This window comes from Gadus macrocephalus, chromosome 14 (genome assembly GCF_031168955.1).
Source record: "Gadus macrocephalus chromosome 14, ASM3116895v1".
Lineage (NCBI taxonomy): Eukaryota > Metazoa > Chordata > Actinopteri > Gadiformes > Gadidae > Gadus > Gadus macrocephalus.
Window position 1 is genome coordinate 3,194,806 of NC_082395.1, and position 13,784 is coordinate 3,208,589.

The window sequence follows — 13,784 nt, forward strand, 5'->3', positions numbered from 1 at the left end:
AAGACATATTCCTATATTCCCCTTCCAAATTCACTCCGTTGCACAAATGCATGTCTTTACTCACTCATTCCTCTTTTTATTCCCTGAACTCTTGTCTTATGTTCATCACAAAATGAAAACCTAACTAGGAAACCCTTGCATCAGGGTGTATAACAATGGAGCAAATGCACAGTTTCTCTAGTTCTCTAGAGTATAGCGTTTGAAAGGGGTAGAACTATATATGTTCAATATCAAACAAGTCAGCATGTATGGTTACAAACAAACTATTATAAATATTTACAAACTATTAAATATTGCCAACAGCTTGTCCAAAACCACATTACACCCAAAAATCCAACTGAACTAACATTTTCTCAGCTACAGTTTTCCTTTGGTGATCCCTGAAATCCTTTAGGTGGTCACCATATATATTTCTAGAAAAAAAACCTGTTCATGAGCCTATATTCCCGCAACGTCAATATCTGTGGTACTGGCAGCAATTTTGTCATTGCACGTGGCGGCCCCAATTGTGTTTACAGAACACGTTTGACCTTGAGGTGTCCACACCTCAAGGTTTGTCACAGAGGTCACGTTTCTCTCATCATCTCATCAATCATCCTTTGTCAGGAACATCGAACAAAATACCTTTTCAGCTCCCCTGTTTCCTCATAACACACTGAAAGAGCTTATTGTGTGAAAGGAAGAAATCTGTTGTTCATGTGTTTGATGGTCAATAAGAATGGAGGGTGACTGCACCAGAACATTGGCGACGTCGTATGTACTATAAAGTACGTCTGTAGGTTTGGGAATTTGGGTATGGTTGTTTCAGAGTTGACAAGTAGTGAGAACAATGACCATCTATTGCTTGCCTTTCTACCTGTTCCCAGCATTGGTCACTTCCTTGATCAGTTTTCAGGTTCTGGGAAATGCCATTTTGTTTAGTGATGTGACGCTCACCCACCTATACAAACTAACCAACATCTCTCCCCTCACAGATACTATGGCCTTCTTAAGAATCAAAATCTGAAAATGATATTCGCCAAAGTACTAATCTACAAGGAACTGAATTTGAACCACCAACAATTATTAACATATTACCTAAATATAATTAAGGTTTGCAGTGGAACGCTTATTTATAAGCCACGTAAATATCAGGATAAACAGGTAGTTTGTAAAAATCAGCAGCACTCTAAGATATATGTGAGGGTAGGCCATTACCCCATCATACAGTCCTGCAGGGTAAAGGTCCTGTCCCTAACTTACTGAGCTGTGAGGATATCTGTTTCTGGTTTACTGTGCCTGGGTAGGGGACGTTTTACAGCATCTTGGGTGGACGGAAGGCTTTCGGTTTTTTAACTCAGAATCTCCCTCATGAAAGGTTGTCTACAAAGGTTTTTATGAAATGCTGTGAGCTATGCTGTGATATTTTGGGGGGTCATATTTTCAGAGACAAATGCAAAGTTTAAACTCTTTTTTTCAGATCTTTTACTCTCTAAACCAATTCAACACAATGCTTCTTAATGAGCTTATTTTGTCACCATGTTAGATAATGCATATTTCCCTTAAGCTGCCTTTACATAGAGGAATGCCCCAAAGGATACCTTATGTCCACCACGTCAAGTGAAAGACAAGTGTTATGTCCACCACGTCAGGATGATGCAACAGTGTTTTGTCGCCAGTCCATCTGATGTTGTAACAGAGGACATGTAAGGAGAACAAAGGAAAGGCAGACAGGAGAACAGTTGAATCGGGGAAGGGCTATGACGTTAACATTTTCTTTAATGTACAGAATGACCATGCGTCTTTTCTGATCAAATAAAAAAATAAAACACTTAGACTTTGAAGTTGAACCAAAAAGGGGATTCTACAGCACTGTATGGAGGTGGGGGGGGTAGCGCTTCTTCTAGTGAGCCCCTCTCCCTGTGTGTGTGTGTGTGTGTGTGTGTGTGTGTGTGTGTGTGTGTGTGTGTGTGTGTGTGTGTGCGCATTTTTTTGTGTGCTTGCGTACATTTGTATGTATGTTTGTGTGTGCGTGCGTGTGCATGCATGCGTGTACCCTTTCCATACGGGCGTACTCCGCACAGCAGTACTGGTTCGACGGGTCATTATGCTTCGATTTTCTATTGTTTCGACACTTTTCTCTCAGAGTAAACACCGTTATCATTTGTCACCTTACACCCAAGCATGCACTCATACAACGGAGGAGGATTTTGCAGACAAAACCCCCCCCCAATTCATCAGAGGTCCACCCATGGCGTCCATAAAAGAAGAGGGCAAGACGCTTCTGTGTGCAGCCTTCGACTCTCCTGAAGAGGTAAGGGGAAATCCTTATCTTGCTGTCCCCCCCTCGCACATGGGGGACACTGACACAACAGCTGTGCTCATCTGCTTCTGTCTTCTTTTGATTTCAGCGAATCTGTTCAGATCCTTGGACCGAAAGAGAAGATAAGTTTGGGTGATTTCATCATGGTTTCCTTCGTCAATCTCATCCTCGTCCTCTCTCTGACTTCAAGTGCTGTCTTCTGCCTTCCTTCGGTAAGACCCTCTCTGTCTTTGTTTCTGTCTCTCCCTCCATCTCTCTGTCTCTCTCTCTCCCTCCATCTCTCTGTCACTCTCTCTACCTCCATCTCTCTCTATACCTCCAGCTCTGTATCTGTCCCTCTCTCTACCTTTATCTCTCTCTCTACCTCCATCTCTTTGTCTCTCTCTCCCTCACCATCGGTTTCTCTCTCTGTCTTTGTTTCTCTTTCTCTGTCTCTCTCTCTCTCTACCTCCATCACTGTCTCTCTCCCTACCCCCGTCTCTGTCTCTGTCTCCATCTCCCCCTCCATCTCTGTCTCTCTCTCTCCAAAAATCTCTCTGTCTCTGTCTCTCCCTCCATCCCTCTGTCTCTCTCTCTCTCCCTCTCTATCTGTTTATCTCTGTCGCTCGTTCTTTCTCTCCCTCTTTCTCAGAGAGGTAAACATAGTTGTGCCTGTCCACACACACGCACGCACCCACACACACATACACACAAAACAAAAACCCACATGTGTTGATTTGTTTTTCCCCCCCTGCAGGGTGAGAGAAACAGCACATCAGGGGAGGATGATGAAAACGAAATTGGTGAGTTGTTCTGGAACAACGACACACTGGCCGTGACCCCCAGACTGCTCTGCATCGCTCTGTCTGTGGCTCCCTCTGTGATTCGTCGAGGGGAACACAACCCACAGGTCTTTAAATAAGCCAGAGACGATATATTTCGACAGGAGGGGCGGCAGTAGCTCAGGAGGAAGAGCGGGTCGGCTGGTTCGATCCCCGGCTCCTCCTAGCGTGTCGAGGTGTCCCTTAGCGTGACGCCTCACCTGGACTGCTCCGAGGCGTGGTGTCCCCTGTCTGTATGATCTATAGATCATCATCATGATAGTAACCCACCATCGCTCAACTTCCTTTCCTTTCCTTTGTCGACAACGCCTCCTCAATGTGTTTCAGATAGCTACGAGGAGGAGACTGAGGCAACCCAGGGGGCCACGGAATACATCGAGGCTGCAAACGCCGGACTGGGTACGTGTGTGTGGGGCCATCCCCCGGGAATCAAACAGGGACCCTCGTCGTCCTCCTTCCTCGTCCGGTCGTCGTGATGTGCGGTCGATTCATGTAAATATGTATTTCTACAGCGCGTCTGAGGAGCGGACCACGTATCACACATGGAGACATCGCCCAGACGACCGGCCTGACGTCCACTCGGAACGCCTCTCCCTGCACGGCCAAAGGCTGCACCTGGCCAAAGAGCTCCAGAGGCTATGTCTACGTGCCTATTCAAATCTCCAGAAGATACAGTAAGTCACTGAATATTCGCCTCTGTTTGTGTGTGTGTGTGTGTGTGTGTGTGTGTGTGTGTGTGTGTGTGTGTGTGTGTGTGTGTGTGTGTGTGTGTGTGTGTGTGTGTGTGTGTGTGCATGTACTTGTTAGTGTGTGTGTGCACCTGTGTGTGTGCGTGTGTGTTTATCTGTGTGTGTGTGTGTGTGTGTGTGTGTGTGTGTGTGTGTGTGTGTGTGTGTGTGTGTGTGTGTGTGTGTGTGTGTGTGTGTGTGTGTGTGTGTGTTCTAACCCTTCCTCCGATCCCATTCCCTCTTTGTGTCTGAAGGCAGTGAGGAGCGAACTGTGCTCATTCAGAGCCTGGTGGAGTTCCATTCAGTCTCCTGTATTCGCTTCGTCTGGAGGCGGAGGCATCGGGACTATCTCAGCATCTATCCTTCCAGTGGGTAGGGAGCCTCACAGCTGCACTCACACATTCTACTCCACCTGCTTTATTTTGTTTATTAAGTTATTATTGTGTGTGTGTGTGTGTGTGTGTGTGTGTGTGTGTGTGTGTGTGTGTGTGTGTGTGTGTGTGTGTGTGTGTGTGTGTGTGTGTGTGTGTGTGTGTGTGCGCGTGCATGCGTGCGTGTGCCTGTGTGTGTGTCTGTGTGTGTGTGTGTTTCTGTGTGCGTGTGTGAGACAGGTGCTGGTCCTATATAGGTCGCCAGGGAAGACGTCAAATGATCTCCATCCAGCAGCGCGGGTGTGTTTACCCCAAAGTGATCCAGCATGAGATCCTGCACGCCCTGGGCTTCCACCACGAGCAAGCGCGCTCCGACAGAGACGACCACGTCCAAATCCAGACCAAGAACGTTAACCCAGGTTCACTCACCCAAGCAATAGCTTTTTAATCTTTAGTTTTACAGAAAGAGAAATGGAAGAAGGAAAGTGGGATGTGGATTGACTTAATTGCATTACAATTCCATTTTTCTTTTTCTCTTACCATTGTCGTGATTTAAATTCCTGAATAAGTTATTATTGAGACGGTTAGCAGTAATTGTATGCATACTATACTATTGACATCACAATACCATGCCCTCACGTTCATGTTTTAGTTATCATTGAGAAGGTTAGAAAATAATTGTGTGTATATAATGATATTGACATCACAGTACTTGGTCTCACGTCTCTCTTTCTTAACAGAAAACCTGCACAACTTCGATAAGGTGGACACCAACAACCTGGGCACTCCGTACGACTACAACTCCATCATGCACTACGGCAGGTCAGTGTGTGTGCCTGCGTGACCTCATGCGTGTGCATCCATTCAAATGCTATTATAATGTATGTATGATCATGTATGCTACTTTTTGTTCATCTTCTGCCTAGATACGCGTTCTCCAAGCAGTACAGAGTGCTGCCCACCATCGTCCCCATCCCCGTCACCACGGCAGTCATCGGACAAGCCACCGAGATGAGTGGCAACGACATCGAACGGCTGAATAAACTCTACCAGTGCAGTGAGTAAAAATACCGATACGACACCAACCAGGCAGCTGATCAGCGTCAATCAAACGAGGGGGTCTGTAGAGCAACAGATTCAAAGCTCCTCTGTCTAATGAGCAGCATCTGGCTCAGGAGGTAGAGCGTGTTGGCTGGTGATGAAGAGAAAGTTCTCTCACGGACACGTCGGACAGCGAAATATTTGATTTAATCTTAAGGCATGATCGTGGGAAAAGTACTGGCAGCAAAGTTGACCAAGAACACATTCGATGAAACAATAGGTGAACAACATTCTTATAGGGAACGTTTCCATTGTGGGTAGGGAGTGGGAGTGACCTAAGGCCAAGTCAATTTGTAATACAATGGGTGGATATTGGACATGTCTGCAGGTTTGTAAGACATGGTGGCTGTAAATAGTTTGCACAACAAAGAAGTCAGTCGATTGGCCTGGTCACAAAACCAGACTTACTGGCTCCAGTGGGAACTTGAATACGAATTAACTTAACCTCTCTCAGTTAAGAGAGGAAGGGATTTGTTTTAAGATACAGGGAGAATGAGTACAGTTCCTTCTAATGTAATAATTATATAAACAAGGTTAATATAATTTGTATGTGATTGTATATTTATAGTTATGATTGATATTTCCACGACAGCTGGTAACCGGAAGGTCGCTAGTTCGATCCCCGGCTTCTCCCGGTGTGAGTGTCGAGGTGACCCTTTTAGCAAGACACCTCACCCTGACTGCTCCTGACGAGCTGTCTGTTGCCATGCATGGTTGACACCGCCGTCGGTGGCTGAATGGGTGCATGTTAGGCAATATTACAAAGGGCTTTGAGTGGCCTCCGGTTAGAAAAGTGCAATATAAATGCAATCCATTTACCATGCATAACGTGTTATGATGTTCTCTTACAGGTGACTAGTGAGTTGAAGACAGGATACAATGCTCTGATGGACGATGCACTTGCTTACACCCTCTCCTTTACTTTTAAAAGCTAATGGGATCAACAGGTTTTTCCAAGGGCTGGGACTATAGCATCCCTTTACTAAATCCAGTGCAGATGGATCCCACTAATTGTCCTTGGAAGACTTCCATCTTGTATTCTAATGGGAAATGATTCATGGTTTTTAACGGGCTTGCTTTGTTTGGAATGACTTCGTAGGGATGACATTGAGGTTCCCCCCTTCCCCCCACCCCCCTTTACTGTCTTAAGACTTAATTAATAAATGCTTTTAAAAAAAAAAAAAAACCTGGCTTGCAAGATCAACATTCATTTGCATATAAATGCAATAACCAACCCTGTTCGATTATGTTCAATTATGATATGATATTTGTATGAGTTTGATGTTTTTGCAGTTGGGCCTAAGCGTGTGTGCGTGCAGGAGTGTGTGTGTGTGTGTGTGTGTGTGTGTGTGTGTGTGTGTGTGTGTGTGTGTGTGTGTGTGTGTGTGTGTGTGTGTGTGTGTGTGTGTGTGTGTGTGTGTGTGTGTGTGTGTGTGTGAACAGTGTATTTCTATGCAAAACTGGTCTGTAGCGAAACCAGTGATGTCATAGTCAACTGCCATCATGCTAGAAGATGGACCTGTTGAGGTTGCAGCCAAAAAGGAAATTAAGGAAGCAAAACTGTATCCACATTTTAGCAGCATTTCTGACCTCGACAACAAACTATCAACACTTTCTTCAGTTTAAGAACCGCCTCAGCTCAGCCCAGATGATGAAAAGAAATATGCAAAAATCTATCCTAGATGGATACATATATAAGTATATCAAAATAGTCACAGGAATAATATACATTCAGTGATTATGACGTTTTTTTGGTGGGCCGACACATTCATGATTTAGAATGTGAGGAAATGTGCTATATCTAAAGATATTGAGATCTTTTTGTCTAACCATAACTTTATATAGAGAATACAGTGCTATTATTGGACAATAGACAATACTATCATACCGTTTCAAGGAAAGCGAGAAGGTATGTGAACTAGTGCTGTTAAGCGATTCAAAATGTAATCGCGATTAATCTCATTAATGTCATAGTTAACTTAATCGCGAGTAATCTCGATTAATCGCAGATTTTTTTCTATGCTAAATATCCCTTGATTTCTTTGTCCAATTAATTTTTCGCATTTTAATGCTCTTATCAACATGGTGAAGTGCATCGGCTTGTCTTGTGCAAATGTTTTTTTATTGATAACAACATTGCCATATACTGATCAAAACAGGACAATACAAAAAGCCTATAGTGCAATTAAACTATGAACATACAAACATACTGCCTTGAACATAGCAGTCAGGCTACTGCTTCTTTGTTTTGAGCCAAAGAAAAAAATAAAAAAAATAAAAAAATATTTCATGAAAGCTAATCCCCTACTCGGAGGAAGGGTTACTGAATTTCATTTCATGAAAGCTAATCCAGCGTTGCTGTTATAGGCCAACATCAACACATATTGAGAACTGCCCTGAACTGAAATAATACCAGAAAAAGATCAAACCATCTTCCCCATATATATATATATGGCTCAATGTGTTGGGCTTCTTGTCATCATTATTTTTTGAAAGTCAAACCATTTAAATAATTAAATTAAATCAACTTAAATCGACTATTACAATTTTAACCTTGGACTAGGCTACTGCCTTGTCTGCATATGTTTTCTTTTCTATTAATTAATTTTTAATTAATTTGATTGTATGACAATGTTTATATTAGAGCTGTCAAGCGATTAAAATATTTAATCGTGAATAATCGCATTAATGTCATAGTTAATTCGCGATTAATCGCGATTAATCGCAAATTCTTTTTCTATGCTAAATATCCCTTGATTTTTTTGTCCCATAATTCTTCTCATTTTAATTCTCTTATCAACATGGTGAAGTGTATCGGCTTGCCTTGTGCAAATGATTTTCTATTGATAACAACATTGGCATATACTGATCAAAACAGGACGATACAAAAAAATAGCCTATAGTGCAATTAAACGACTGCTTTGAACAAATGTCATTTGAACATAGCAGTCAGGCTACTGCTTCTTTGTTTTGAGCCAAAGAATTATTATTATTATTTTTCTTTATTTTTTTATAAAATAATTGCGTTAATCGCGCGATAATTTTTTTAACGCCGTTAAATTTGGTTTGCGTTAACGCCGTTAATAACGCGTTTAACTGACAGCTCTAGTTTATATGTGAAGCACTTTGAGTCTGCCTTGTGTATGAAAAGTGCTGTATAATTAAAGTTGCCTTGCCTTGCCTTGCCTTGCCTTGCTATACAAATTTAAATGGACCCAAAAACCATGTATGCATTAAAACTTAACATACGTTGTCTTAAATGACAACGTATGTAATGATCCTTTGTTAATTTAACTTTAGCATGAGGTGCGCCCCCTGTAGCCAAACAACCAGTAACGTTCACAAGTATGTTTAGGTCCTACACACCAGACTTTGAGCTCCCTGCTCTTATATCCCCCTACATATACATGGAGCCCCTGTCTCTACCACACACCAAATGACAACCTAACTATGACACCCTTGCATCAGGGTGACAATGGCGCAAATGTACAGTCTGTCTCCAGTAGAGTATAGCATTTGAAAGGGGTAAAAGTATATATATGTTCAATATTTTTTAGCGCATCACTCTTCCACAAGACTGGATCTCAAGTGGTGCGGGCCTCGAACAGAAGACCTTTCTTCAGCTCCCCCTGTTTCCTCATAACACACTGAAGGAGTCTTTCGTGTGAGGAGTTGACGTCTGTCTTTCATGTGTTTGATGAAGATCACTTAGAATGGATGGTGGTTGACTGCAACAGAACATTGGCGAATTCGGGGAAGTACATCTGGAGGTTAGGCAATGTGGTTTCAGGTTTCACAGGTGGTGAGAACATTTGATTGCTGGCATTGTCACTAGCATTTTCCCCTCACTTGATCAGTAATCCGGTATCGGGAAATAAATATTTTTTTAGTGAGGTAACGCCCAGCTCAGAGCTTTTTTTCCTCATAATCAGTTTAACACAATGCTTCTTTATTGGTCCCCATGTTAGGCAATGCATATTTCACTGAAGCTGCCCACACACATAGAGTGCCCCAAAGGATTCCAAAATGTGTGTGTGTGTGTGTGTGTGTGTGTGTGTGTGTGTGTGTGTGTGTGTGTGTGTGTGTGTGTGTGTGTGTGTGTGTGTGTGTGTGTGTGTGTGTGTGTGTGTGAGTGCGTGTGTGTGTGTGTGTGTGTGTGCGTGTGTGTTCATTTGTTTGTGTGTGTGTGTGATCGTTACCTTTCCAGGAACACGCCGTATCCCGCCACTGACCCTTCTAGTTTGACCGGTTATTAAGTGTTGATTTTTAATTGTTTTGGCTCAGATTCAACAATGTTATTAATTGTCACCTCACCTTACAACCAAGCATGCACTAAATCAATGGAGGAGGACTTTGCAGATGAAACCCCCCCAAAAAAACATCAGAGGTCCACCCATGGCGTCTATAAAAGAAGAGGGCAAGACGCTTTTGTGTACAGCCTTCGACTCTCCTGAAGAGGTAAGGGGAAATCCTTATCTGTCCCCCCCTCGCACATAGGGGACACTGACACAACAGCTGTGCTCATCTGCTTCTGTCTTCTTTTGATTTCAGCAAATCTGTTCAGATCCTTGGACCAAAAGAAAAGATAAGATCGAGGGATTTCATCATGACTTCCTTCGCAACTCTCATCCTCGTCCTCTCTCTGACTTCAAGTGCTGTCTTCTCCCATGCTTCGGTAATGCTCTTTGTTTCTCTGTCTCTGTCTTTCTCTCCAACTCCATCTCTCTGTCTCTCTCTCTCACTCCATCTCTCTGTCTCTCTCTCTCTCTCTCTCACTCCATCTCTCTGTCTCTCTCTCCCCCATCTCTTTGTCTCTCTCTCTTCCTCCATCTCTGTCTCTGTCTGTCTGTCTGTCTGTCTGTCTATCTCTCTACATCCTTCCCTCTGTATCTCTCTACCTCCATCTCTCTCCCTCCATCTCTCTCTCTCTCTCTCTCTCTCTCTCTCTCTCTCTCTCTCTCTCTCTCTCTCTCTCTCTACCTCCATCTCTGTCTCCTTCTCTCTCTCTACCTCCATCCCTCTTTTGTCTCCCTCTCGCTCATTAATAGCAGAGAGGTGAACATTGTTGTGTGTAGACATAGATTCACACACACACACACACACACACACACACACACACACACACACACACACACACACACACACACACACACACACACACACACACACACACACACACACACACACACACACACACACATACAGACACACACACGCTCAAAAAAATACGTTTCTGTGTTTCTTTCCTTGCAGGGTGAAAGAAACAGCACAACAGGGGAGGACGATGACAACGAACTGGGTGAGTTTCTCTGTAGCCATGACACGCTTGTTGCGACCTCCATACTGCTCTGTACCACTCTGTCTGCGGCTCCCTCTGTCATACGAACACAACGCACACGCCTTTAACTCAGCCAACGCCTCCTTGCTGTGTTTTCAGATAGCTCAGAGCGCGAGACTGAGGCCCCACAGGGTGCCTCCGACCTCATCGAGGCTGCGAACACCGGACTGGGTACGTGTGTGTAAGGCCATCCCCACGGGAATCAAACAGGGAACCTCGTCGTCCTCTCCTCGTCGTCGTCCTTCCTCGTCCGGTCGTCGTGATGTGCGGTCGGTTGATGTAAACACGTGTTTCTGCAGAGCGCTTGAGGAGCGGGCCGCGGATCCAATTCGGAGACATCGCCCAGACGTCTACGTCCACTCGGAACGCATCTCCCTGCACGGCCAGGGGCTGCACCTGGCCAAGGAGCCGCAGAGGCTATGTCTATGTGCCTATTTACATCTCCCCAAGATACAGTAAGTCACTGAATATGTGTTGCTGAATATGGACCGGTGTGTGTGTGTGTGTGTGTGTGTGTGTGTGTGTGTGTGTGTGTGTGTGTGTGTGTGTGTGTGTGTGTGTGTGTGTGTGTGTGTGTGTGTGTGTGTGTGTCTTCCATTTACATCAGCAAACTGTGCCGACAGTTGAGTATACTTTACGGCACCCCTAGAGTGTACTATAGGGGTACTATCGGGTCGTTTTCAATTCTGAAAGCTAGACAATAGAAAATCGAGAAAACGCACAACAACCCTTTTAGTGTTTATGTTTACACTGCCAAATAGAACGCACACACATTAGTTATGTTCGTTTATTTTTCTCCCCATCATTTTTTTAATCTGTGATTGGTAGCACTGATTTTTCTACACACTATTTGAGAACCACTGCTGCATGGGGAAATGTTCAACGACTCTCTGAGCTTCCTCCGATTCCACTCTCTCTGTGTGTCTAAAGGCAGGGCCGAGCGAAATGTCATCATTCGGAGCCTGGTGGAGTTTCACCGAGTCTCCTGTATTCGCTTCGTCTGGAGGCGGAGGCAGCGGGACTATCTCTACTTCTATCCTTTCACCGGGTAGGAAGCTCTCACAGCTGCACTCACACATTCTACTCCACCTCCTATGTTTTGTTTATTCACAAAGTTCTTATTTTCTGTGTGTGGGCCCGTGAGCGTGTGTGTGTGTGTGTGTGTGTGTGTGTGTGTGTGTGTGTGTGTGTGTGTGTGTGTGTGTCTCCGTGCGTGCGTGCGTGCGTGCGTGCGTGCGTGTGTGTGTGTGTGCGCGTGTGTGTGTGTGTGTGTTATTGTGTTTGTGTGTGTGACAGGTGCTGGTCCTATATAGGCCGCCAGCGAGGACGTCAACTTATCTCCCTCCAGCAGCGCGGGTGTGTTTACTCCCGCATCGTCCAGCATGAGATGCTGCACGCCCTGGGCTTCCACCACGAGCAGTCGCGCTCCGACAGAGACAAACACGTCAGAATCCAGACCAACAACGTTCTTCCAGGTGCGCTCACCCTAGCCACTGTTTGGGTTAACATTAAGATAAAGTTATTAGTTAACAATTATTATAGGAAGGTTAGCCGTAATTGTATGTCTATAACGATAATGACACCACAGCTCCATGCCCTGACACCTCTCCTTCTCAACAGGAAAACTGAGCAACTTCAATAAGGTGAACACCAACAACCTGGGCACTCCGTATGACTACAGCTCCATCATGCACTACAGCAGGTCAGTGTGTGTGCCTGCATGTCTTCATGTGTATACGTAATTAGGGTTGGGACAAAATATCGAAACGGTCAATATTTATGGTTGCCCTTCTTCATGCGATACGAAAATTGATACACTGGCGCCAAATATCGATATCATTTTTATTTAAGAATTTATTTTTGCATTTTTATGCTTTATTCCTCCTTATTGTATTAAATATACCTATGTGTAACATTAATGCTATTTGAATCTATAATCCCAGGCCCGTATGTTACTTCATCTTTGTGTTCATCTTCTGCCGTAGATTTGCGTTCTCCAAGCAGAGAGGAGTTCTGCCCACCATCGTCCCCATCCCTGACTCCACGGCAGTCATCGGACAAGGCACCAAGATGAGTGGCAACGACATCAAACGACTGAATAAACTCTACCGGTGCCGTGAGTAAAATACCGATATGACACCAACAGGCAGCTGATCACGTTCAATCAAACGAGGTGGTCTACTCTGTAGAGCAACAGATTCAAGCTCTCTTTGTCCAACGGGCATCATGTGGCTAAGGAGGTAGAGTGTGTTGGCTGGTAACCGGAAGGTTGCTAGTTCGATCCCCGGCTTCTCCTGGCGTGAGTGTCGAGGTGTCCCTGAGCAAGAAGACACCTTACCCTAACTGCTCCCGACGAGCTGGCTGTCACCAGGCGTGGTTGACACCGCCGTCGCTGTGTGAATGTGTGCATGAATGGGTGAATGTGAGGCATTATTGTAAAGCCCCTTGAGTGGCCACTGGCTAGAAAAGCGCAAGAATAAATGCAGTCTATTTACCATGCATAACGTGTTTTTATGTTCCCTTACAGGTGGCTACTGAGCTGAAGACAGGATTCAATGCTCTGATGGACGACGCATTCGCTGACACCCTCTCCTTTACGTTTAAAATTGAATGGGAACACTTTGGTCTTTCCTCCCTTCTGTTATTCCCTTTACTAAATCCAGCGCATATCCCACGCAGCTATACCTAATTGTCCTTGGAAGACTTCAATCTTGTATTTTTTTGACAGGAAATGATTTGTTTTTCTGGCCTTTCTATGACAAACTGTTTTTTAATGGGCTTGCTTAGTTTGTAATGACTTCTTAGGGATGACCTTGAGGTAACCCCCCTACCCCCGTTACTGTCTTAATACATGATAAATAAATGCAGTTTAAAAAAGAAAAAAAACCTGGCTTGCAAGATCAGCATTCAGAAAAAAGGAAACATGAAAGTGGAACTGGAGGCCTATCCTAATTTTAGCAGCATTTCTGACCACGACAACAAACTTAACTGTCAACACTTTATTCAGTATAAGAACTGCCTCACATAAGCCTAGCGGGATCATACAAAATTGGAATAAACATTTTAATACTTTACTTCAATGTTGTATGCTCAAAGCATACAGGTTTGAACTGAAATACATAT

The 13,784-nt window shown here is 44.2% G+C and overlaps 1 protein-coding gene across 1 annotated transcript; it reads left to right on the top strand.

Moving 5' to 3' along the window:
- The first annotated feature begins 2,137 nt into the window (after window positions 1-2,137).
- On the top strand, window positions 2,138-13,479 carry LOC132472384 (uncharacterized). The gene is made up of 18 exons (XM_060071989.1): window positions 2,138-2,293; window positions 2,391-2,514; window positions 3,039-3,084; window positions 3,451-3,522; window positions 3,636-3,797; window positions 4,106-4,223; window positions 4,463-4,641; window positions 4,963-5,044; window positions 5,149-5,279; window positions 9,829-9,998; window positions 10,577-10,622; window positions 10,761-10,832; window positions 10,961-11,116; window positions 11,592-11,709; window positions 11,958-12,136; window positions 12,282-12,363; window positions 12,647-12,777; window positions 13,189-13,479. The coding sequence occupies exons 2-18, from the start codon at window positions 2,446-2,448 to the stop codon at window positions 13,197-13,199; spliced, it is 1,824 nt and encodes a 607-aa protein (XP_059927972.1). The 5' UTR covers window positions 2,138-2,293; window positions 2,391-2,445; the 3' UTR covers window positions 13,200-13,479.
- The last annotated feature ends 305 nt before the right edge of the window (window positions 13,480-13,784 follow it).

Coding starts and splice junctions, on each gene's coding strand:
- LOC132472384 (XM_060071989.1), top strand. CDS start 2,446: ATGGTTTCCTTCGTCAATCTCATCCTCGTCCTCTCTCTGACTTCAAGT. Junction 10,833..10,960: donor GGCTGCGAACACCGGACTGG/GTACGTGTGTGT, acceptor GTGTTTCTGCAG/AGCGCTTGAGGAGCGGGCCG. Junction 11,710..11,957: donor TACTTCTATCCTTTCACCGG/GTAGGAAGCTCT, acceptor TGTGTGTGACAG/GTGCTGGTCCTATATAGGCC.